The sequence below is a fragment of the Lemur catta genome, chromosome 3 (genome assembly GCF_020740605.2).
Source record: "Lemur catta isolate mLemCat1 chromosome 3, mLemCat1.pri, whole genome shotgun sequence".
Lineage (NCBI taxonomy): Eukaryota > Metazoa > Chordata > Mammalia > Primates > Lemuridae > Lemur > Lemur catta.
In genome coordinates, this window is record NC_059130.1 from 72,322,549 (window position 1) to 72,348,245 (window position 25,697).

Consider the following 25,697-nt stretch of genomic DNA (forward strand, 5'->3'; position numbering starts at 1 on the left):
GAATGATTACAATGACTTCTCAATAGCTAATTTTTGTTGGAGTAGAGATTTGATCTTTTGCTTGTTTTATGTAGATAATTGCTAATGGTAATGGATCATCCTGATGATTATGACCAAAAATAGTACTATGATTTTTCATAGTAATTTCATTATAGCCTATATGAGAAAGTATAGTATATTTGTTATTGAAGGACTATATTTCTACTTTTCACCTTGTCAGCTGAATTTTTTTCTTTCATTTTAAAAAGTAATGTGATTGAGTTGGTTTTTAAGCAACAGTAAATTTATTAATGAAAACTAATGTAAACACTGACTTTTTTAACATTTACTATCATAGGCCATTTTAAACTGGGTAGTTGGAAAATATTGATCACTCCACTTTTCACTTAAGATGACAATTATTCTACACATTCAGTTAGAACACATTCAACTAACTGTGCTCCATATGATGCACACATGAATGAAATACTTGCCTGTGGAATAAACTTCTTAATTCCATTGGACTCTAGGCTTCTTACCTAAAATTAGGACAAAAATTAAGATTAAAACAGTAAGGTTTCTACTGGTTGTATAATTCTCCAACTACACTTGTTTTTTAAATTTATAATATTGTAGTTGCAATAATATCACCACCTGTCATTTATCATAAATCATATTCCCAAAAAAGTACCTTAAAGCTGCACCCAGGTTTTCATTCCTACATTTAATTATTTCATCAATTTACTGTTGTAACAAACATGTTGTTTGTTGATGGTAATTATATTCTACCCCTTTGGAAAACAGTTGTTAATGGGAGATAGATTGTAGCCTCAGCTTATTAGTCAATTATTAGGAAGTTTTTCACATTTGTTCTTCATAGTAGCTACAGTTATATTACCTTGAAATACCCCTGAAACAGATAAAAGGTTCCTTTTGAGAGTTAATTTCCTTTAAAAGAAGAGATGGATGAATATCACAGAAGGTACTGACTGAATTGCAGGATTGTTGGGCTTCTACATTCTTTAATTCAACATTTAGGAGTACATTTGTTAAGTTTCAGATTCTGTTCAAAGTAATTAGAATCCTCTATACCCTTAAACTTTTGCCCTTAGCTACTGAAATTCACTTTTTTAAAGGAACTTTTGTATTGTGTTTCGCTGCCCTTATATTGTTGATAATTCTGATGAATATGACCAGTGGTTCACATACCTGTGGAAAATGCAATTGTTTTCCTCTCTGCAATATATCCATTCTAATGTCTTGCAGTGAAGTCTTCTAGGAAGAGTAGTTTCTATTTAATGTGCTGCTTCTTTAGTTCCTTTTTTTCTCCTCTAGCTTCTTAATTTCCATATTGCATTATTACTTGCATTAATGATATTTTACCTAGATTTAGATTTTTAGGATATGTTTCCTTTCAAATTATAAAAGATAAATGTTTTAAAAATCACTCAAACAAAAATGAGCTACTATTTTGGATTGTTAAAACATGATCGGTGGATAGCAGAATCATACAGTCATACAGGTGCATAGCAGAGTCATACAATCATGCCATGTATCACATAGTTTTATATTTACTGTGGGGATTCCTTTCACAACCTGATGATGATGATAGTGATTATTATTATTATAGATACAATTTATTGAGTGCGTCAACAGGGTGCTAAGTGTTTACGTTAGCATTATACATTATAACATTTAATCCTCACAACTGCCCTGCAAAGCAGATGGTTTTATTCTCATTTGAAAGGTGAAAAAAGTGAAGCCTAGAGAAGCAAGGAAACTTTGCTGAAGTTACATACTTAATATAAGTCACAAAGCTAGGAATCAAACTAATAGCAAGAACTCAAGCCTATGATCAGCCTCTTTGTAACCATTTCTATTCATTGGGACCCTCTATATTGCAAGGAAGTCAATTCTAATAATGTGTATGTGGCAATTTATAGCAAATTTCTTTAATATATATTTCTGTAGTTAGTCCTTAAAATAGCCTTGCAAAGAGATTGTGACATTGGACAGCTCTCAGAGTTAAAAGTACAGCCCAAATCTCTTACTCTTGTTTGTTACTTCTTTTTTATGTGATGACACAAACAAATGGGTTACTTCATCCACCTGATAGCCCTTTAGATATTTGACAAGAGCTATCATATTCCTCTTATCTTCAGGTTAAACATTCCTGACTTCTGTATCCATTCCTCATATGACATGGTTTATAAAGTGTTTAAAATAGTCCCTGAGACAGTAAATACCATATAAGCGTGTTAAATAAGTAAATGAAATCTTCATCACTGTAGTTTGTTAATTCTTCCCTCAGAGCTGCGGTCCCCAACCCCCTGGCCGTGGACCACTACCTGTCAGAATAGCTCCACCGCCCACCTCCCCTAGCCCCCTGGTCAGTGAAATAATTGTCTTCTATGAAACCGGTCCCTGGTGCCAAAAAGGTCAGGGACTGCTGCCTTAGAGGATGGTGCCTAAAACTAACTCAGTGCTGGAGCCATATTAGCCTCATGAGCAAAGACAACAATAAGGCTGAATTTATATTGCTCTAACGCCACACACAGTTATGCAGTTAAGCAGCACAGAGGATGCTAATTTTTTAACATTTTTTCCTCAAGTCATCTGCTGTCTTTCCACTCTATCCCTTCTTGTGTTTATTTTTTTTAAACTCAACACAGGACTTTAGATCTATTAAATTCTATTTGTTAGTCTTTTATTTTAGCTGGAGAGCTTGTTGAATCCTAATTTGGTCACTATTTAGTTCATTATGCATTATTAGCTCTTAGAGTTTTCACTGATCTCTGCTTTGGTAAACTTTTTTGGGAGAGTATGTGTGTGTGTGTTGCAGATTATTGACTTCAATTGAATAGGAGCAAAGATAGAGCTTTTTCTTTTGTGGTGAAATGTTGGTTGAGTAGGAATTGCTTTTTTTGAGCCATCAGTTGTTTTTAGGAATATATTGTATTCTGAATCCAAACATATCTCTTGAAGTATAAGTTAAATACAGTAATAGCTGTAAAATCATATATATACTGCATTCAAATATGCCAAATGATTTTAACTCATGACTTATTTAAAACAGCTCTTCTAGAGGGGAAAAGAAATAGTATATTAAAAGTATACAAAATTATTAAACTTTGTATCTTTAGTATATCTTTAGTTATCTACCACTTTTTTCTTAGTATAAAATTAAAGATTGAATCTAAGCATTTTTTCATATTCTGAATGTAAAGATTTTTCTGAATCACTTTTTGTCTTTGGTAATTTGGCAAAGCATCTTGGTGACATGCCATTTTTTTATAATTGGTAATAATGATTTTGTTTTTTTAAAACACCTTTAGGATTGAGAACGATATGAAACATATAGAAGACTTTGTTGGTTTTGACTGAACTTCCTATTTGTTAAACTTGTAATTTGTGTTTTCCCTGAGTTAAATATCCTTAAGAAGTTAAGTAGCTTCTCTTGGATGCTAGTCAGAAGCTTTTAAATGCCAGAGTGATGAAAGTTGTGGATATATGAAGTGCTCAGACCAGCTTTCCTAGATTTAAAAAAATTCTGATTTATTTTGAGAGATTTGGCAGTTTCTACTGCCTTTAATTACATTGCCTGGGATGTGACAAGCCATCTTCTCTATATACAGTTAATTTTCATTTTTACGAAGTTGTGATATGTTCTGAAGCTATTTCACACAATGACTAAAGATTTCAAATTTAAGTTAAAATTCAATCAAGAGTATTCCTGCCAATGCAGGTAACTCAATGCAGTGACAATGAAATGGTTCACATGTATAATGTCTCTGCCTGGAGGCTGGTGGATTTCTTCAGCCAGAGATTTTTTTAAAATTCTAATTTCAGAAAGATTAAAAATGTGCATTTGAGAATTGAGACAGGATAATCTGGTGACCATGCGGTATGTTTATTTTGGCTTATTCTATATAAATCTTTTTGATATTTTTCTGCTTTGTTTTTGTCACTAAAATCTTAGAGATGGGTGATGCAAATGAATAAAGTGTAATGAGTCTCTTTGAGAAGAGGCAACTGTAAAGCTAAGCTCTACATGGCAAAGAAAATCTTTAATTAAGCCTCTGGTGAACAGTTTTAGCCAGGACAGGGTTAATGATGACATGTCTTTAAAAGAATATTAGTAGTTTTTATATTTGTTTGCTTTATGTTTTGTCATCTTCTCAGAACTTTGTTTTTGAAAGACCTTAGTTTCTCTAGGTTCTCTCTTACACCTCCTTAGTTCTCTTAGGAGAACGTAACCTAAACTTTTGTACCCCCATAATATGCTGAAATAAAAAAGAAAGATATCATGTCTCACCTAGCAGATTGGCAATTATCAAAATGTTTGACAACATATTCTGTTGACCAAGCTGTGGGGAAGTGGGCATCCTTACACATTGCTGGGGGGGGGTGTTGCAGAATGGTAGAATTCCTAGTTAGGGGAATTTAGCAATATCTGGAAAAATTGCATATGTATTTATTCACTGAGCTGGCTTTCTCATTTTTAGGTATTTATCCCAAAGGTAGGGTGGCAAAAATATGAAAAGATTCATGCAAAGGGCTATGGTAAAGTAAGAATAAAATGTTTTCATATTGTCATAAGAAAAGTAGCATCTAGAAGCTCAAGATTTTAACGCATTAAAAGTGTGTTACACACCGTCACTTGGTATGAGGGTGATTTGGCAGTGAAATCTGTGACTCCATTGATCTACCAGAGTTGATTCAGTTGATCATGATTAGATGAACATGATCTTCCTCCTTTCTCCTCATTCTTCCCCATGTGCATCTCCAGCAGAGTAGGACTGACTGTCTTTAGGTTGAGTGGCTGCGTTTCCTAACAGTGTTGGCATTAGCACTATAGGACTTGACCCACCACTTACACATGTGGTCTGAGCATGTCTGTGTAGCACTTCCTAAAAGGGAGTGAGGAGCCTCTTTTTCCCTTTCCAGAGGTGAGCTGCAATAGGTGTAGAAATTCTGACCCTCCAATTGTGGCAAAAACGGTAGCAGAAATGGACAGTTATTAGCGATGTTGGGTCCTGGGCATCCTCAGTGAGGGAGGAGAATTCTAGAGGATTCATTGGAGCATGGAATTTTGGGTAGTATGGCTGCCCCAAGGTGATGTCATTCTTTAGTCATAGAAATCTACCTTAATTCAGAGTACAATGTAATTGTCAGGATGCTTTGGCTTCTAGAAAATGAGTGTAGTTCTTAGAGAATTGGATGGGAGTGGGCCAGATAAACAATATGTTCCTGTACCTATAGCATTTATTTCCTTGAGGGAAAGATTGGAGATCAGTTTTAGAGCAAGACTGACATATGTAAAGTGAAGGTAGGAAAAGGGGGAAGGTCTTTTGCCATTTCTATATTTGGAATCGGATCTCAGTTTGAGACCATGATTCTCTTTGAACTGGTTTTTATGACATGCTATTTACTGAAACTCTGATATAAGTAAATATAATAATATCTATCTCTTGGGGCATTATATTCTGAAATGGGAGAATGGACTTGAAAATATTTTAACTCTGAAGGCTCATATAATAGTAATACCAATTAACATCAATATCTTGCTCTCATCTTTGGTATTAATTGCCTTCCAACAGAAGCCACTCTTGCTTTTGAGATTTAAGTAGGACTTTAATTGAGGTTCTATTTGATACTTGAATTCATACTCTGTGTCAGTTTACTAAAGTGTTAGGTTTATCTGACTCTCCTATCAGTCACCTTTAGTCTACTACTGGTGTAACTTAGTTCATTGCATTTGGATTCTTGGTTGCAGATATCTGTCAGACAGTTACTGCATGCTCTCTCTTTTAAGCACTGTACTGAATTCTATAAAACCACCTGTTCTGTGTCACTTATCCTCTTATGTATACATATCCTTTGGTTTTCATAGAGAGTCATGTGGAAACCTGCATTGTCCTGGGGTGAAATGCTTTTTGGAAAGTAAAAACAGGTTTTGACACTGCTCTTCTGGTTCTTTATAGTTTCTTTTTTCTTTTGTTGGTTCATTCATTCATTCAACAGATATATACTAAGCTCCTAATAATATATGATATACAGTGTTTCAGGTGCTAGAGTTACAACAGTGAACAAAACTGACAAAGTCCCTGTTCTCATGGAGCTCACATTCTAATGGGAGAGACAGACGATAAACAAACTAATACATATATGATATGACTTATAATGATAAGGGTTTTTGTTTGTTTTTGTTGCCTGGGCATGAGGACCTGGTGTCATTATAGCTCATCATCACCTCAAACTCCTGGGCTCAGGCAATCCTCCTGCCTCAGCCTCCCCAGTTGGTGGGACTACAGATGTGTGACACCACGACTGGCTAATTTTTCTATTTTTTGTAGAGAAGGGGTCTTGGTATTATGCTGGTCTCAAACTCCTGAGCTCAAGTGATCCTCCTGCCTTGGCCTCCCAAAGTGCTAGGATTACAGGTGTGAGCTACCATGCCTGGCTTTGATAAGTATTAAAGAGTAAAGTAAAGCAAAGTGAGGAGGCTAGAGAGAGAGAGAGTGTGTGTGTGCTGGGAGTATGGGGAGGAGAGGTAGTAATTATTTCATTGCAGTCAGGGTCAGGGAAGATACCACTAAAAGAATTGTAAGCAGTTACCTCAAGAAAATTAGGGAGCAAATACCGGGCAGAACAGAGTTTCAAGCAGAAAATAGCAAATGCAAAGGTAGCACTTTCTGGGAATAGGAAGAAAGTAAATGTGGCTGAAACAAAGTGAGCAAGGGGCAGAGTGATAGGATATGTGAGATTTGAGAGGTAGTTAGGGGTGTAAGCATGTAGAACTTTTGTAGACCATTGTTAAGGATTTTGGCTTTTACAGGGAGCAACTGTCAGAGGGTTTTGAGAAGAGTGACACTGATTTTAAAAGGCTGGTTCTGGTGGCTATGTGAAGCGGAAACTTGGGCAGGGGTTAGTGTGGGTAACTGGAAGTGATGGAAAGATAGAGCTGGTAGGAGTTGTTGATAGTTTGGATGTAAGACTATGTGCATGTGTGAATTTTAGTAGTATAGTACCGTTTTTGAGATCAAATGCAGATATTCTCCCTTTTTTACTGCTTGCTTGGTTGGTGACTTGAAGATGTCTGTAGAACTTGAAGCTATGTTGGTTCTTGTACTTGTAATTTCCTGCTTTGCTCTATGATTAAGGCGTGCACAAAGTAAAAACTTTTTATAACAATATCAAGTCATTGCTTGCCTTTTTCACTGTGCTGACATTTTCACTGATGGTACAAAGGCAATGGTGAGTAAATTTGTTGGCACTTTAGAACAAGTTAGGGCACCAAACTGTTAGTAGTCATTGTATTATTCATTGCCACGCACTTGCAATAAAAATTTTTTAAAAATAAAATTAAAATGCCAATTTCACTTAATGTTTTGGTGATACTGTAAAAATGGTTAATTTTATTAAATCTTAATCTTGAGTACGTGCGTTTTTTGGTATTCTTTGTGACATGATGGGGATTGTGCATGATGCTCTTCTGTTGCAATCTGAAAGGTAAATAAGGGAAAACATTTGTGAAACGGAGTTGTAAGCTGAACTAGCTGCTTTTTTCATAGAACATCATTTTTACTTGAAAGAGCAGCTTACAGACAAACTAGGGTTATTATAATTAGGATATTTGACAAACATTTTCTGGAAAATGAATGAAGTAAGCCTGTGACTTCAAAGAAAACAAGTGACAGTACTTGTTGCCAATAAAAAAAATTCATCCTTTTAAATGAGAATTAGAAATTCGGAGAACTTTTCTCTGCCGTGGTAAGCTTGATGGGTTCCCAGTACTTAAAAGATTGTTCTGGTCAGATTGGAAGTGATATTACCAAATGTGATTTTTTTTTTTTTTGGATATTGTATAGTGAAATGTGTCAACATTTGGAAAATCTGTATAACTTGGTCAATCAATATTTTTTGAATGATCAATGCATAATGTTACAAAACCATGCATCAACAAAAGATCCATTCAAAGTGTAAGAGAGACCAATGTATTTTAGTTTAACATGGTACAGAAAGCTTACTGTTACGATTTTAGATTCCATATTGCAACTAACTTTTAAGAAATGACCACTTATTTAGTTTTGGTGTAGATTCAAAGAATATTCCTAACTATCTGAAAAGGCTATTTAAAATACTCTTTTTTTTCACCTGTGAGTGTGTGGGAAGCTGGATTTTCTTCATACACTTCAAAACATTTTACACATAATGATTAATTGCAGAAACAGATATAAAAATCCAGCTGTTTTCTATTAAGACAGACATTAAAGAAATTTATTTGTCTTTAGTTAAAGCATTTAAAATAGTACTGCTCTTGTCAGTCATTGTTTTGAAAAATGCAGTTAATTTTCTCATAAACATTATATATTAACATGTAATGGGCTTATTGTGATTTTTAAATTAATAAGTAAAATTTTTAAATTTTCATTTCTAATATGGTAGCTATCAGTAGATATGTACATACAAAAGGTTTTGGGATCTTTAATAATTTTTAGGAGTATAAAGGGGTCCTAAGACTATAAAGTTTCAAAACTTATTGATACAGTAAAAAGCATATGGATTTTAGTGTCATGAACTCCCTTTATTTCTAGATGTGGAATTTTGGGAAGTAACTGTTGTTAGCTTTATTTTTCTTACCTGTGAAATAGAAATAATATTTGTTCCACGGGGTTATTGCACAAATTAAATGAGATAAGATATTAAGTGTACAGCATAGTGCCCAGCACATTTAGTAGATGTCCATTAAATGCCAGCCATTCTGATGACTATTTGCATACTTTAAAAGTAAAGTGGTCTTAGTGTTACTGGAATGTTTTTCATTTATTTGAAAAAACAGAATTAAATTTTGTTCACCAAGTTAGAACCAAGGCATCCAATTTCAGATTTAAAAACTACATTGTGAAAAGGTGATAGCAAAGGTTATTTTAAGTTTTTAGTATCCTTTGTGTAATTAATTACCTTAAGCAGTGGGTTGGGGACATAGAAAACTGAGAGGATAGTAGATGGAGGTAACTAGTACATTTGAGCACTTAGTTGATAATACACTTGGTTGATAAAGTAAATTCACTGTTAGCTGGATGATGATGTTGGTGATCATTATTTTGCTATTTAAAATATTGACTTGGGCTGGGCATGGTAGCGCACACCTGTAATCCTAGCACTTTGGGAGGCTGAGGCAGGAGGATTGCTTGAGGTTAGGTGTTTGAGACCAACCTGTGCAATAGCAAGACAATGCCCCCGCCCAGACCTATCTTTACAAAAAGTTTAAAAATTAGCCAGGTGTGGTGGCGCACACTTGTAGTCCCAGCTGCTTGGAAGGCTGAGGCAGGAGGATCACTTGAACCCAGGAATTTGAGGTTGCAGTGAGCAATGATAACACCCCTGCACTCTAGCCTGGGTGACAGAGGAAGACCTTGTCTGTCTGTCTGTCTTCTTCCTGTGCACTCTCTCTCTTTCTCTCTACACATATGTATATATATAAAAGCAAAGCATGATATTTGGCATCTTAGTAGTAGGTAGTTCTGATTATATTATCTGTAAAATGAGAAGGATTGGGTTATTGAACTCAGTCATTTCTAGTTCATAAATCTTTTGATAATATGATTAATAATTGAGACTTGTAATGGAAAATTTCATTGGCAACTTAAGTAGGTACTGGTGCTTTTACCCTTTTTTCTGTATGTTCTTGGAGGGTTTAAGAAATTGCCTAGGAGCATGGATACCTTGACTTGTTCATCTAGGTGCTCTGTCTAGACTCTGGTGGGCTCTCCTTAATATAAACAAATTTTTGAATAGGTATTACATTCACATGCTACAGAATTCTAAAAAGATGTAAAATAATACATTGTAAAAAGTAAAGTTTCTCCTTCACCCTTGTTTCTACCCAGCCAGTTCCCCTCTTTGGTAGCAATTAGTATTATCAATTTCCTTACTTTTCTTCTTTCTTTACCATTTAAAGCATGGTACTTCTTTTTTCCCCTGAAAGACAGAAGTAAAGAAAGAAAACTGTTACTACCTTTTTTACTATTAGGACAAAAAAGGGATATTCAGAAATTTATATATTTGATTGTAAATATCTTTCTCCCTTTTTACTGCCAAATTTATGTATCCAGCCTAGACTTTTCCTTTGAGTTCTATATTTTGTATTCATCTCCACTTGGAATCTCAGAGATATTTCAATATTGTCCAAAATGGAATTACCATTTTCCACCTCCTTCCCTTCTACTTGGCCACTTAGTCTCGTAAATTACATCAGTAACTATCCAGTGGCTCGAGGCACAATCATTGGGATCATTCTTTGTCTCACCTCCTCCTACTCCCCATACATATCTAATTAACAAGTTATTTTTAATAGTCTATTTATGTCTCCATTGCCACCACTTTGGGACCAACCAATTTTTGTCATCTTTTTCCTGGAATATTACACCAGACTGATAACTACTCTCATGTCCCCCTCCAGTCCATTTTCTGTCTAGTAACAAGGATGATTTTAAATGTAATTTGCATCCAGCCACTTTCCTGTTCTAGATACTTTAAGGCCTTCCTCACTTAAAAGTTTAGATTATATTTCTTAGTTTAATTACAGAGCTCTGTATGATCTGGACCTTGCCTACTTCTCCAATTTAATCTTATATAGATCTCTCTTTTTTTCTATGTTCTGACCATACTTATTTTCTTTCAGTTCTGTGAATATGCCAATATTTCTGGCCTTTGTCTATGATGCTTTTCTTTCCATTCCTGATTTCTTAGCTCCTATTTATCTTTAAGATCTCATTTTAAACATTATCTCTTTAGAGAGATTGTTCTAAAGTATCAGAAAGTATGTCTCCCTTTATTACTTTCAATCTTAACCATCTGTTAGTTTTCTTAATATTAATACTTAGCACCCTCTATTTTGCCTCATTTCATTTTACATTTCTCTTACTCTCTTTTTTGAATATAAATTCCATGAGGGCAAGCATTATTTCTAGCTTGTTAATGGTTCATTCTCTAGTGTCTAGTGCTATTCCTAGCACATAATAATGCTCAGGAAATGTTTATTGGTTGAAAGTAAATGGATTTTACTTCAGGGAAGACAGAAGACAAATAGCAGAACCTACAAAGCCCTCTCCTGACTGTACATTAAAATGCAGTCATGACTGTAGATTCAAGTAAGCATAATAGATTATGAGAGAAATTTTTAGTAACAGTAATGTAATGTGATTATATATGCAAAGTATATTGATGGCTAACAGGTGTTCTGTAACAAGTGAGACAGTATGAAGTGAAGCTCATCCTGATTAGAGTAGGGGTCTGCAAACATTTAATTAAAGGGCAAGGTAGTAAATATTTTAAGCTTGCAGGCCATACTTTCTGTTTTATGAGAGCAGCCATAAACAGTTCATAAATGATCAGCATGTGGTTGTGTAACAATGAAGTTTTATTTATGTCATGTGCTGACCCCTGAATGAGAAGATGAGAAAATTTCTAATATGGGAAACAGACAGCAGGAGCAAGTTTATACCTTACAGCAAAGCTGCGCCTTCCTTTTGCCTTCATTTATTGATATTAGGACCGTTAACAGTGGAAAAAATAAAGCTATTTCTAGTAGCTTATTTTGAGTGGAGAAATTAACACCAAATAAGCAAGTGGACAAGAAAGTTTATTTTAGTCTGGAGCTGAACTAACCTGGTAACGGTTGTGGCAAAATAAGAGGCCTAATAAAAAGGCCTTTGTAGAGAATACTTTTGCTTTTTAAATTGTGGGATCCTGAATAAGTTTTCACTGCAATTCTAATAACCTTACCTACACCCCATTCCCCGTATATATTCTTATTTAACACCTTTATTGAGATATAATTCATATACTTGAGTAGAAGGAAAATGATTCTGATGGAAGGTAAGAAATGGAGGAAGGAATGAAGAGCAAGAAAAATAGTTAATCCAAAGGAATATTGACTCTGTAAGGCAAAATAAAACCTTATGGGACTAAATAACAGTAGCATGTAAGTCTAGATGGAAGGGATGAGGTTAGTGTTCTAAGGTCATTGTTATGCTGTGAATAGGGGCAAAAGTACCACTAAACATTAGACTTTGCTAAATCAAGAATATATGTTGTAAACTCTAGGGCAGTGCCGTGTAACAGAAATACATGTAACGACAGTCTCTCACAATGGCTGACTGCAGATATCGGCTACCAGATTGTCTCAGAAAGAAGGAAAAATTTTAGATGAGAAAGAAAAACAATAGATTGTGTGTTATTCTGGGAGAAAAGTGCTAGAACCTACCAGAGATTCCACGGGAAGAAGTTGCAGAGCAAAATAAGAAGGAGCAAGATAGTGGCAGAGATCAACCCCTGATGAGAGGCTTGGAGCCTGGCAAAAATGGTAGGTGGGGGTTTTATTTCTCCCTACCTCACACTGCCAGAAGTTAGCAGGCTCCCGAACTGCTGGAGAGCCTTTCTACCCTCACGAGCCAAGAAGCTGCTTCCACCAGTGAACTGGGGGCTTCTTGAGGACAAAGCACCAGGCTGCCAGCCCCATTCACGTCACTTCCTGTAACTGCAGACCGGACCTGAGACAGCAGGCGCCATACTGCTTCTCTAGCCACTGTGCACCTTTGTCCTTCCCAGGGAGCTTCAGCCCCTCAGTTTTTGTGTCGCTTGTTCCCATGCAAACATTTCCAAACTCCAGCCCAGACCATGGGAGCCAGGGGCCAGTGGGTCCTGGGGAATCTGCGTGACCCCGGAGCTCAGACATTTTGGGCACGCTGCCTTCAGGAGAGAGGAACAAAGATAACCAGAGTGCTAGCTGTCCTCCATTCAGACTCTTTTCTTTCTTCCCCCCTCCTCCATCTGCTGCTGAGAGGGATGATTGAGCTGAGACTCCCAGAAGTGGCTGTTTCCCCTTTGTTGGTGCGCCTACCACACTAAGGCTTCCACAGAGAGTGGAGCCCATACCTTGCTTCTTAAAGACCTGCTGCAGACCCAGGGGTACTTGGTCTGTGAGTTCCCTGTCTGCTGGCTCTCCCAGGTGCTACTCGCGTGGCCGCTGCAGCAGAGCAGGACATACCCTGAAGCAGAAGGACATCAAATCTGTTTGAGTGCTTTACAGGCAGCTTGGGACCAACATGCTTCTCCCTACCATGGTCGTTGATTGAACTTGGGACTCAGGGACAGGCCCACAGCTAGATCCCATACCCCCAGAACTTAATGGTATTGCCTGGAGACATGGAGGGGAGATTTGTGAACTCATCTTGGGAGACAGAGGAGCAGTCATGGGCAAGACTGAGAGGAGAGTGTGTTCTGGGTCTGAGCCCCAGCACTCGTGGAGCACCCCTCCACCCACAGGAAAGCTGTGCTTTTGATATGGAGCAAGATCCTAGACAGGGAAGCTCCCAGCACAGCACCATTACTGGTGAGCTGAGCTAGTTTGAGCTCCTGCCTATGGCGAGACGCTGGAAGGAGACCGCAGGGGTGTGAGGCAGAAGAGTGAAACCCACTTCTGACAGCCAGATTATGAATCTCAGATGGCCCTTGCCCCCACAAGCAGGCTTTCTGGCTTTGTAGGGCTGCTTCAGCCCCTCCCTGGTGGCTTTCCTCAGTGGCCTGGGAGCAGACTCTTGAGCCCTGCAGAGACAGCTCCCTTAGAGGCCTTTGTGGAGCCTGAAGGCAGCCTTACCTGACCCAGCTCCACCCAGCCTCACTTCTCCACCCACCTCTGCTGTGGTGATGATTAAGGAGTCCCCTGGAAGCTCCAGGGCTCTGCCCGCTGCCTGGGGCATTCAAGTGCTTCTCCTGAGGGGATGGAGCCAGTCACAGGTCCCAGAAAAACAACACTATAGCTGGTTCTTTCTGGCAATTGCCACCTACTGGCAGGGAGGACAACTTGTACAACCCTTTACAGGATTTACTGACTCAATCATACAGCACGTGGCTGATTCTTAACCTACAAGCACTACTTACTGTCTCAGATTAAACTGGGCACCCAGTATAATTCATGCTGTTAAGACCACAGGGCTGGCGAAAAAGAAAGGATTTCAAAGACCTCCATCTTTCGTCATCAACAAGAGACAGTGAATCTACCCACACACTTAGCTCACCGCTGCAAATAACGAGCAACTTAGAAAACCACCACACTAAAGATATCTATAACCAAGGCATCTATCCAGAACCTAGACCCCCATCAAAGCACCCACAAGGAAAGCCAAAGGTTCTTACCCAACATATGCTACAGACATACCCTTAAGAGTGAGGAGGGGGAAGCCCCATATAAACAAAAGAAAATCCAAAAACAAGAAGTGACAACTGCTCCAGATAAGAAGGAATCAGTGCAAGAACTCTGGAAGCATGAAAAATCAGAGTGAAAAGACAACCCCAAAAGGACATACCAGCTCTCTAGCAGTGGCTCCCAACCAAAATGAAAATATTGGAATAACAGATAAAGAATTCCTGATATGGATTGTAATGAATGAAATACAAGAGAAATACAATGAAAATACAATGAAATACAATGAAAATACAATGAAATACAATGAAAATACAATGAAATACAAGAGAAATACAATGAAATACAAGAGAAACAATAAAGAATCAAGAGGAACGAACAAAGCCTACAAGAAATAAGGGATTATGTAAAATGACCAAACGTAAGAATCATAGGCATCCTTAGGGTGAAGAAGAAAAAACACAAGGACTAGACAGCCGATTTGGGGGAATAATTAAGGAAAACTTCCCTGGTCTTGCTAGAGATTTAGACATCCAGATATAAGAAGGTCTGCGAATGCCTGGGAGATTCATTGTGAAGAGGCAGACATACAGTCCTTAGCCTGGTCAAAGCCAATATGAAGAAGGAACTCCTGTGAGCTGTGAGGTGAAAACATCAAGTAACTTACAAAGGAAAACCCATCAGGCTAACCATAGACTGATTAGTGGAGACCTTACAAGACAGAAGGGATTGGGGCCTCATCTTCAGTCTTGCTAAATAGAACAATTTCCAGCCAAGAATTTTGTACCCTGCAAAAGTAAGTTTCATATAAGAATGAGAAATAAAGACTTTTCCTGACAAGCAAACACATAGGGAATTTGTGAAGACCAGACCCGCCCTGCATGCAAAACTCAGAAGTACATTATATGTGGATCAGTGCAAAAGACACCGACCAGTGAAAACCACTCAAAAGCTAAAGCTCTCAGCTCATGTAAAAAAAATAGCACAAGAGAGAAAACAATGCATTAAGGTACTGCCCAACATGATGAACAGAACAGCATCTCACCTAACAATTCTATCACTCAACATGAATGGTCTGACTGCCCCACTCAAGAGACATAGACTGGCTGAATGGAAAAAGATGTATATATATCTTGCTGTCTCCAGGAAATGCACCTAATCCACAAGGACTCATAAAGATTCCAGGTGAAGGAATGGGAAAAAAAAATGTTCCACACAAATGGAAACCAAAAGAGAGCAGGTGTAATCATTCTTACATCAGATAAAATTGACTTTAAATCAACAACGGTAGAGAAAGACAAAGATTGGCATTATATAATGGTAAAGGGAACAGTTCAACAAGAATACATAGCAACCCTAAATGTATATGTACCTAACACTGGAGCTCCCAGATTCATAAAGCAAATTCTAGTAGAGCTAAGCAAAGAGATAAACAGCAACATCATAATTGCTGGAGACTTCAGCAGCCCACTGACATAGCTAGGCAGATCATTAAAGCAGAAAATAAATAAAGAAACACTGGACTTAAATGGGACTTCACAACAAATGGACCCAGCAGACATTTACAGAACATTCTACCAAAAAAACTACTGAATATACATCTTCTCATGAGCACGTGGGAAATTCTCCAAGATTAATCTAAGATTACAAAACATGTCTAAAATCCAAAAAAATTGAAATTACATCATGTATCTTAGACCACATGGAATAAAACTAGAAATCAATTCCAAGAGAAACACTCAAATCTACACAAAGTCATGGAAATTAAACAACATGCTGCTGAACGATTATTGGGTCAATAATTAAGATGGAGATCAAAAAATTTCTGAAACTGAACAAAGGGGATACAAGCTACCAAAATTTGTGGGATTTGGCAAAAGCAGTCCTAAGGATAAAATTCATAGCTTTAAATGCCTACATGAAAAAGAAAGATCACAAATTAACAACCGAATGACACATCTTAAAGAACTAGAAAAGAAAGAACAAACCAAACTCAAAGCCAGCAGAAGAAAAGAAATAAAGTCAGCGCTGAACTAAATGAAATGGACAACAACAACAACAAAAAATACAAAGGATAAATGAAACAAAAAGTGGTTCTTTGAAAGGATAAACAAAATTTGACAGACCTCTTGCTAGATTAATGAGGAAAAGAAGAGAAAGTACCCAAATAAGCTCAAGCAGAAAAGAAAAAGGAGATACTACAACTCATACCACAGAAATACAAAATAACATCCATGAATACTACGAAAATGTCTTCATATGTGAACTAGAATATGTTGAGGAAGTGGACAAATTACTGGAAACACAACCTCCCAAGACTCAATCAGGAAGAACTAGAACTCATGAACAGACCAATAACGAGCAGTGAGATTGAAGCAGTAAAAAAAAATTCTTCCAACTAAGAAAAGCCCCTTACCAGATGGAGTCACAGCTCAGTTCTACCAAACCTACAAAGAAGAGCTGGCACCCATACTACAGAAATTATTCCATAACATCTAGAAGGAGGCAGTCCTCCCCAAATCATTCTACAAAGCCAGTATCACCCTGATACCAAAGCCAGGAAAGGGCACAACAAAAAAAGAAAACTGCAGACTGATATCCGTTATGAGTAGAGTTGCAAAAATCCTCAATAAAATACTAGCAAACTGAACTCAACAGCACATAAAAAAAAAAAGAAAAAAAAAATCCACCATGACCAAGTAGGCTTCATCCCATGGATGCAAGGATACTTCAACATATATAAATCAATAAATGTGATTCACCACATAAACAGCTGCAAAAACAAAGACCATATAATCACCTCAGTAGATGCAGAGAAAGCATTTGGCAAAACTCAGCACCCTTTCCTGATAAAAACCCTCAACAAACTAGGCATAGAAGAAATATATCTCAAAATTATGAAAGCCAATATGACAGAACCACAGCCAACATCATACTAAATGGGGGAAAGTTGAAAGCATTCTCCCTACGAACTGGAACAAGACAGCGTTGCCCACTGTTACTATTTCTTACATAGTGCTGTAAATCTTAGCCAGAGCAATCAGACAAGAGAAAGAAAGAAAGGGTATCCAAATAGGAAAAGAGAAGGTCAAACTAATCACTTTTCACTGATGATACAATCTTGTATCTAGAAAATCGCAAAGAATCTATCAGGAGACTCCTGGAATTGATAAATTCAGCAAAGCCTCAGGTTATAAAATCAATGTACACAAATCAGTAGCATTTCTATATACCAATAACAATCAAGCTGAGAGTCAAATCAGAGACTCAGTGTCATTCACAATAGCTACATAGAAAATAAAATAGTAATGTATACTTAACCAAGGAGGTGAAAGATCTATACAAGGAGAAAAACACTGTGGAAAGAAATCGCAGATGACAGAAAGAAATGGAAACACATATCATGCTCGTGGATTGGTAGAATCAACATTGTTAAAAATGTCCGTACTGCCCAAAGTGACTTACAGATTCAACACAATCCCCATCAAAATACCAACATCATATTTCACAGATCTATAAAAAATAATTCTATGCATTGTTTAGAACCAAAAAGAGCCTAAATAGGCAAAGCAATCTTAAGCAAAAGGAGCAAGTCTGGAGGGATCACATTATCAGACTTCATAATATTCTACAAGGCTATAGTAACCAGAACAACATGGTATTGGTACAAAAATAGAAACATAGACCAATGGAACAGAAGAGAGAATCCAGATATAAAACTATCTACCTATAACTAACCGATCTTCGGCAAAGCAGACAATAACATACGTTGAGGAAAAGAAGCCGTATTCGATAAATTGTGCTGGGAAGATTGGATAGCCACATGCAGAACAATGAAACAAGATGCCTATGTCTTAAATAGTCACAAAAATTAATTCAAGATGGATAACAGATGTAAATGTAAGGCAAGAAACCATAAAAATTCTAGAATAAAATGTAAGAACCACTCTTCCAGATATCAGCCTAGGCAAAGAATTATGACTAAGACCCCAAAGGCAATTACAGCAACAACAAAAATAGTGGGGCTTGATTGAATTAAAAATCTTCTGCACAGCCAAGGGAATAATCAACAGAGTAAATAGATAACCTACAGAATGGGAGAAAAATATTTGCAATGTATATATCTGATATCCAGAATCTATAAAGAGCTCAGATCAGCATGGAAAAAAATCACACAACCCCATTAAAAAGTGGCCAAAAGATAAGAACAGAAGCTTTTCTAAAGAAGATAGAGAACTGGCCAATTAACATGGAAAGATGCTTAATATCACTAATCATCAGGGAAATGCAAATTAAAACCACAATGATATATCACCTATCCCTGTTAGAATAGTTTTTATTAAAAAATTTCAAAACAGTAGATGCTGGTGTGGATGTGGAGAAAAAGGAACACAAATATACTGTTGGTGAGACTGCAAATTGGTACAATCTCTATGGAAAACATTATGGAGATTTCTCAAAGAACTAAAAGTAGACCTACCATTCGATCCAGCAGTCCTACTTCTGGGTATCTGCCAAAGGAAAAGAAGTCACGTTATCAAAAAGACACCTGCATTTGAATGTTTACTGCAGCACCATTCACAATTGCAAGGATATGGAATCAACCCAAGTGCCTATCAATTCATGAGTGAATTAACAAAATGTGTATATCTGTATATACCATGAATACTACTCAGCCATAAAAAGAAATGAATTAATGTCTTTTGTGGCAATTTGGATGGAACTGGAGACAATTATCCTAAGGGCAGTATCTCAAGAATGGAAAAACAAACACCACATGCACTCTCTAATAATTTGGAACTAATTGATGGGCACAGAAAAAAGCAAAGATCTTTGGAAATCAAGAAAGGTGAAGAGGGAAGGAGAGAAGGGGTAAAAATGTACCTAACAGGTACAGTGAACAGTGTTCAGGTGATGGGCACACTAATGGCCCTGACTAAATAAAGCATTGTAAAAACTATGCATGTAACAAAAACACTTGTATACCCTTAATATTTTGAAACTTAAAAAATTTTAAAAAACAAATGTAAGCCACATACATAACTATAAATTTTCTAGTCACTACATACAGAAAAAGAAATGAGTGAAATTAATTTCAATAATACATTTTATTTAATCTACTATATCAAAAACATCATTTCAATATGATCAGTATAAAACATTGAGATATTTTACATTTTTTATTTTCACACTATGTCTTCAAAATCCCACTCACAGCATATCTCAGTTCAACTGTCCACATTTCAAATGCTCAGCAACTACATGTAGCTACTATATGGTGCTGTGCAGCTCTAGTATAGCTACTAAAATAATAGTAAAATAAAAAATGTATACCTTCCACCCAATAAAAAACAAAATGGAATTATAACAATAATCTATCTAGAAGAAGGCAAGACAGGTGAGAAAAAGGAATATAGAATAGCAGGACAGATGGAAAACACAATGAATGGTAGCTTTAAACCCCAATATGTTAGTAAGTATAATATATGAAACTGTATTAAATTCTTCAGTTAAAAGGTATGTATTATCTTAACGAATGAAAAAGCAGCCAACTACATGCAGTTGGAGACATATCTGAAACATAACGATGTACATAAGTGGAAGGTAAAAGGATTGAAAAGTATATTCCACGAAAATACCAGTTCAAAAATGTTGGTGTAATTGTATTAATATCTGAATAGGTTTTAAAGCACAGAACACCATGTGAGAGAAAAGTGGATGTCTCATAATGAAAAATGTTTTCATTAACCAAGAAAATATAAAGATTTTAAATTTGATTGTACTTGGTAACACAGCTTGAAAATATATCAAGCAAAAATTTCTAGAATATAAGAAGATGTAGAAACTCCCATTTATATTGGGAAATTTTAACATTTCTCTGTAACAAAATAAACCAACAACAACAAAAAAACAATAAGGATATAAATAATATGAACAACACAAACGATCTAGTAGATTTTTATGAGATGCTGCATCCAGCAACTGTAGAATACATGTTTTTTCAAGGATACAGAAAGCATTTACAAAAATTGATCAGACGTGACCATGAAGTAAATCTCAGAATATTTCAGAGGACTGAAAGTACACTAAGTCTGTTCACTGATCTCAGTGCAAATAAGGTAGAAATTATTAATAAAATGATACTGATGTATTATCAGGAAAAAGGCTGAAAAATCAATCACCAAGTCTATTTTAAGAAATTAGAAAATGAACAACTTAATTTGCTTAATTTCCCAATTTGAGTTTATTTCACCCAAATAAAATAGAAAGTAAATAATAAAAGAGCAGAAATTATTGAATTAGAAAAATAAACAGAGCAACAAAGCAAAAAGTTTGTGCTTTGAAGAGATAAATAAAATTAATAAACCTTTGACTGATCAAGAGAGAAAAAGAAGGCACAAATAACAGATATTGGGGATAAAAAGTGGGACATCAGTATAAAGTCTGATATCATTAATATAAAAGGATATTGTGAGAAAAATATATGCCAATAAATGAAAATAAATAGAATCCTAGAAAAATTTAGTTTGTCAAAATTAATATTAAAAGGAATTATAAAACATAAGTATGCTGCAATTATTAAAGTGAGAGACTCTATAATAAAAATGTTATGTCAAAGGAGACTCTAGGTCCAGATAGTTCTACAAGTGTATTATTCTAAACATTAAGAAAAAATAACACCAAAACTTTTCCAATTACTTAATTATAGAAACATTGGCATTTATAATTCTTTCCTAAGGTTAATGCATATTGCATTTTAATTTTCAGGGTACTGTAACTATTGCAATTACTAAGGTTAGTTCTACAGAGTTTTTCTCATTCCTTTGTTCATGAGTACTTACTGATTGTTTTTGTCAGTGCATCTGACTGAATGTGTCAGATGCTGTATGTGAAGCATTTGATGAAGAAAGTATTTATTTGGTCATCCCGAGGTGAACATACAATGAAGGAGATACATTTATGCATAAAAATATGAGTACACTTTAGTGTGAAAAGTGCTGCAGCAAATAGATAGGTATAGAGGGCTTTGGGAGCAGAGCAGAGGAACATCTGTTTGTCTAGGACAGGCCAGCGAAGACTTCAACTGGAGAGGTGATGTTTAAGCTTACCCCTGAGAAGTAAATATTAATGTCAGACAAACAGAGGAGGAGCGTTTAGGAAGGGTTAGCAGTATGTTTAAAAGCATAAGGGCGTGGCCTACGGGAAAATGTATTGTTTGTAGTTCAGATGAGAGAAAGGGAGAGGAAGAAAATAAGACATGAAAGAAAGTTAAGAACTTATTATCAAGAACCTTTTATACCATGTTAAAGATCAAATAGGGAGCATTTTTAAGTCTTTTTAGTGGAAGTGTAACATGGTCAAGTTTTTGTTTTACAATCATTCCAGTATAGTTTTAGAAAAAAATTGAAATGGAGCAAGATTGGAGCAAGAAAACCATTAGAAGGTTGTTGCTATAGATATTTAGATAAACTAATGAAAACTTAAAATGGAAAAGGGCGATAGGAATTAAAAGCCAGATGTGGTAGTTTATGCCTATAATCCCAGCCCTTTGGGAGGTTGACGCAGGAGGATCACTTGAGCCCAGGAGTTCGAGACCAGCCTGGGCAACATAGCAAGACCCTGTTTCTACAAAAAAATTTAAAACCTGGCTGAGCGTGGTGGTGTGTGTCTATAGTCATAGCTACTGGGAGGCTGAGGCAGGAAGATCGATTGAATAGAGGAATTTGAGGTTGCAATGAGCTATGGTCATGTCACTACTCAGCCTGGGCTGGGTGACAGAGCCAGACCCTGTCTCTTTAAAAAAAGAAGAAGAAGAATGATAGTCCAAAGTAAAGGCTTTGATTTTAGCATAGTTATTGGTGTTGAGCTTTTGTTTCTGGCACTAATTTGTCAACAAGTTTATTTACTTTTTTTGGTCTTGGTAAATTGTCATAGAACGGGAATGCAAACTTAGGAAGTTTAGTTCAGTATTTTGCAAAGAAGGAAGAGAAACTTATTCTAGACCAGTCAAATTGAAAATTGATACTTATTCATGTTTTTTTTAAATCTTGTGTTATGCTGAAGGCTTTGAAAACACTGAATAGTTTATTAAAGGTGACCCATAGATGGTTCCTAATTTATCGGGGTGACTGTTTAAAATTTTCTTAAGTCTTTTCATTTAGTGTTTAAACTGAGCATAATGTTAGTAGTAGAAAAATGGTCCTTTACTGAGAGTTTCTAATGCAGAAAACTTAATTGAGAGCCCCTAACCTTATAGGTCTTTTGGGAGAAAAGAAAAATTACAGAGAGCTTTTTGGGAACTGAGTGTTTCTTTAGTGTCTTTATGAGAAAGGTAACTATCGAGACTCACTTCTTAAATAATATTGTGAGCAAAACTTCTTTTTTGGAGATGTTTTTCAATGTATAATTTTTAACAGTGCGTATTACAGTGGTTGCCATAACTCAACTAGGAAGAATTCTGAAGTGGGAAAACTTGGACTGTAAGTCCCATGTAAGCAAGAGATTTATTTATCTAGTTACTAATAGAAATGTGTACTTTGAATTTTTATCTCTGACAAACATAATGTAAATTATATCCCCAAATCTATCATGTGTTTTTGGTCCCTAATTGTTAAGGTCAAGAGATTTACTGTAGGCCAGACGTGGTGGCTCATGCCTGTAATCCTAGCTCTGAGAGGTGGAGGCGGGAGGATTGCTTGAGCTCAGGAGTTCGAGACCATCCTGAACAAGAGTGAGACCCTGTCTTTACCAAAAAAGAAAGGAAAAAAGAAAACCCAGCTGGGCTTTGCTGCATGCGCCCATAGTCCCAGCTACCTGGGAGGCTTAGGCAGTAGGGATACTGAGGCAGAAGGATTGCCTAGAGCCCAGGAATTGGAGGTTGCAGTGAGTTACAATGATGCCACTGCACTCTACCTAGGGCAGCAGAGTGACACTGTCTCAACAAAAACAAGGCAACTGAACATCTCTCCTCACAGCCCCCCCACCCCTTCAAATTAAAAAAGAGAGAGAGAGATTTACTGTAATCCAGTGGTTTTTTTTTTTTTTTTGTAAAATGACTTGCAGAGATAATTTTAATTTAATGAATTTATTTGTGGTATTTTCTGAATTTTTCTCAAAATAGTATCTTGCTGACTTTGCCAATCATTCTAATTCTGTTCTACCTTTATTGAGCAAAAATGTGTGTATGTGTGGGTGGGTGTGTGAGTGTGTGTATGTGTATGATTTGATCATCTTAGCAGGTTTTTGTCAAGGTAAGAGATTGGGGTAGATCATATACATGTTTTTTGGAAAAAGTAATGAAGTTTCTTTCATCATGCATATTATCCCTTGATAATGTTTAGCTTATTTTATTGGCCAGAATTGTTGACTTTTGTGAAATTGCTGATATCTGAAAATTAGTATATATAAATTTTATTTACTAACTTTTTTCTTTTATAAACAAGATCTTTTTAGGCTGTAAATGTGTCTTACGGTATCATTTAGAGATTAAAGTAGTCGTTTTGTGACATCAAGTGCAGGATATACCACAGCATAGCTTTTAAGTCTTTTGTCTTTTGCTCATCTTTCCCGTTTTATTCTGTTCAGTTTACTGTTCTTCAAGCTTTTTACTCTCACTAATCATAACTTTGTTTCCTCCCCAAATATGAACTGTTCTTGCATTTAAATGTAATTTGGGGATTTTTTTTTTTTAAATCTGAAGTGCTACTCAACGTTGCTTTTGTTCACCTACAAATTTCTCACTCGTTCTTTGAGACTCATTTCAGTGTGATCCATCCTTTAATATTTAACTCTCTGTGAGGGCAAAGTCAAGAACTCTGCCCTCTGTCCCATTGTCATGCTGTACCTCCTTCTATTCTAATAAGTAACAATAACAATCATTTATTTTCATGTCAGTATCAGAAGATTTCTGAACAACTTAAGGACTGGGATTGGTTCTTAATTGATTTTTGTCTCTAATGGTGAGTAAGTATCTAAATTGTTTGCTAAATGAGCAAAGAATGAGGTGATAAATAAACAAGAAAGGGAATCTGTGAAATCTGTTTAGAAAAGAAATCTCAAAAGCAAAATGGTTATTCTTTTTTGGGCGAGTGTGGGGGAGGAATATATTCTATTTAGAAACCATGGCATCCTCTGACTTTGAATTTGCCATATAATCAGTATTATTTTGCAGTCACATTATTTTCGCTTAAAGTCTGTCAGTGAGATTTCTGAAGGAGCTGAAACCACTTTTCTTGTGTTTTTACACCATCTAATTTAATTTTTTTTTATTTTAGGAAACACTCCTTTACATCTTGCTGTGATGTTAGGAAATAAAGGTTAGTAAACACTTTCTTTTTTATGTTTAACTTCACTCATGTATAGTCAGTTTAAAAATTTTAGGATCTATTTTGTCTTTTGAATTTTTAAAAATTAACTTGGTTATTTTATTTGCTAATTCAGCTTAGAATTCAGTATTTTAAAATTAATAGGTATTTTCTCATTTTCCATAAGATTTTTTAAAAAGCATTAGAGGATATCCTGCCTAGCCTTCATATCTTTTGAAACTGTGTTTTTTTCCATACTTGGTTATTTTATCAAGCAGGAATTTGTAATTTCAAGATACTTATTTCTAAATAGTAATGTTTATTAATTGTTTTAATACTTTTAATATTAGAAGAGTTTTATTAGATTTTTAATATAGCATATTTTATGTATCTAAACTCAAAAGTTGAGCCTTCTATGTGGTAGGTAATTAAAAAAAACTTTATACTTGTTTATTCTTTAATTTAAAAAAAAACTCATAGGCAGATGATTTAAAAGATCTACTTTTATAGGTTATTTTAGATGTAATAGAATTTTAATTATCTGGATTCTCAGTTATTTCAGAAAGTAAGGATTCCAGATAGCTGATTGGCAATTCTTTGAGTGTTAGATTTTTATATTTTAAATGTATTTGATAAAAAATTTTTAAAAACATATACTCCTGTATTTTTATTATTTATTTATTTAATATTTTTGAGATAGGATCTCACTCTGTTGGCTCGGCTAGAGTACAGTGGCATCCTAGCTCACTGCAACCTCAAACTCCTAGGCCCAAACAATCCTCCTGCCTCAACCTCCCGAGTAGCTGGGACTACAGGTGTGCACCACCACCCCTGATTCATTTTTCAATTTTTTGTAGAGACAAGGTCTCACTATATTGCTCAGGCTGGTCTTGAACTCCTGATGTCAAACCATCCTCCTACCTTGGCTTCCCAAAGTGCTAGGATTACAGACCTGAGCTACTGTGCACAGCCAATTCCTGTATTTTTAAATAGGCTAATGAGTTTCTGTTAACATTTTTCTTTCCAATGATCTAGAAATATCATTATGAATATCTCTTATTGTTATAATGTATAATGTAGCTGTCAGTATAAACATTTGATCTGAATGTATACTGACCCCAGGGATGTTACTATAACTTGTTTTGTTGAAAAACAAAGTTCTTTTGCTAGTTTGGTTTTTAAGTTTACATGCTTAAATGAAGCAT

The 25,697-nt window shown here is 35.9% G+C and overlaps 1 protein-coding gene across 1 annotated transcript in view; it reads left to right on the top strand.

The window, feature by feature from the left end:
• Window positions 1-25,697, top strand: part of ANKRD13C (ankyrin repeat domain 13C) — an 84,207-nt gene that overhangs the window by 1,601 nt on the left and 56,909 nt on the right. Inside the window, exon 2 of the mRNA XM_045547754.1 lies at window positions 24,463-24,504. Within this exon, the coding sequence (XP_045403710.1) occupies window positions 24,463-24,504 (42 nt within the window). The remainder of the gene's footprint in view (window positions 1-24,462; window positions 24,505-25,697) is intronic.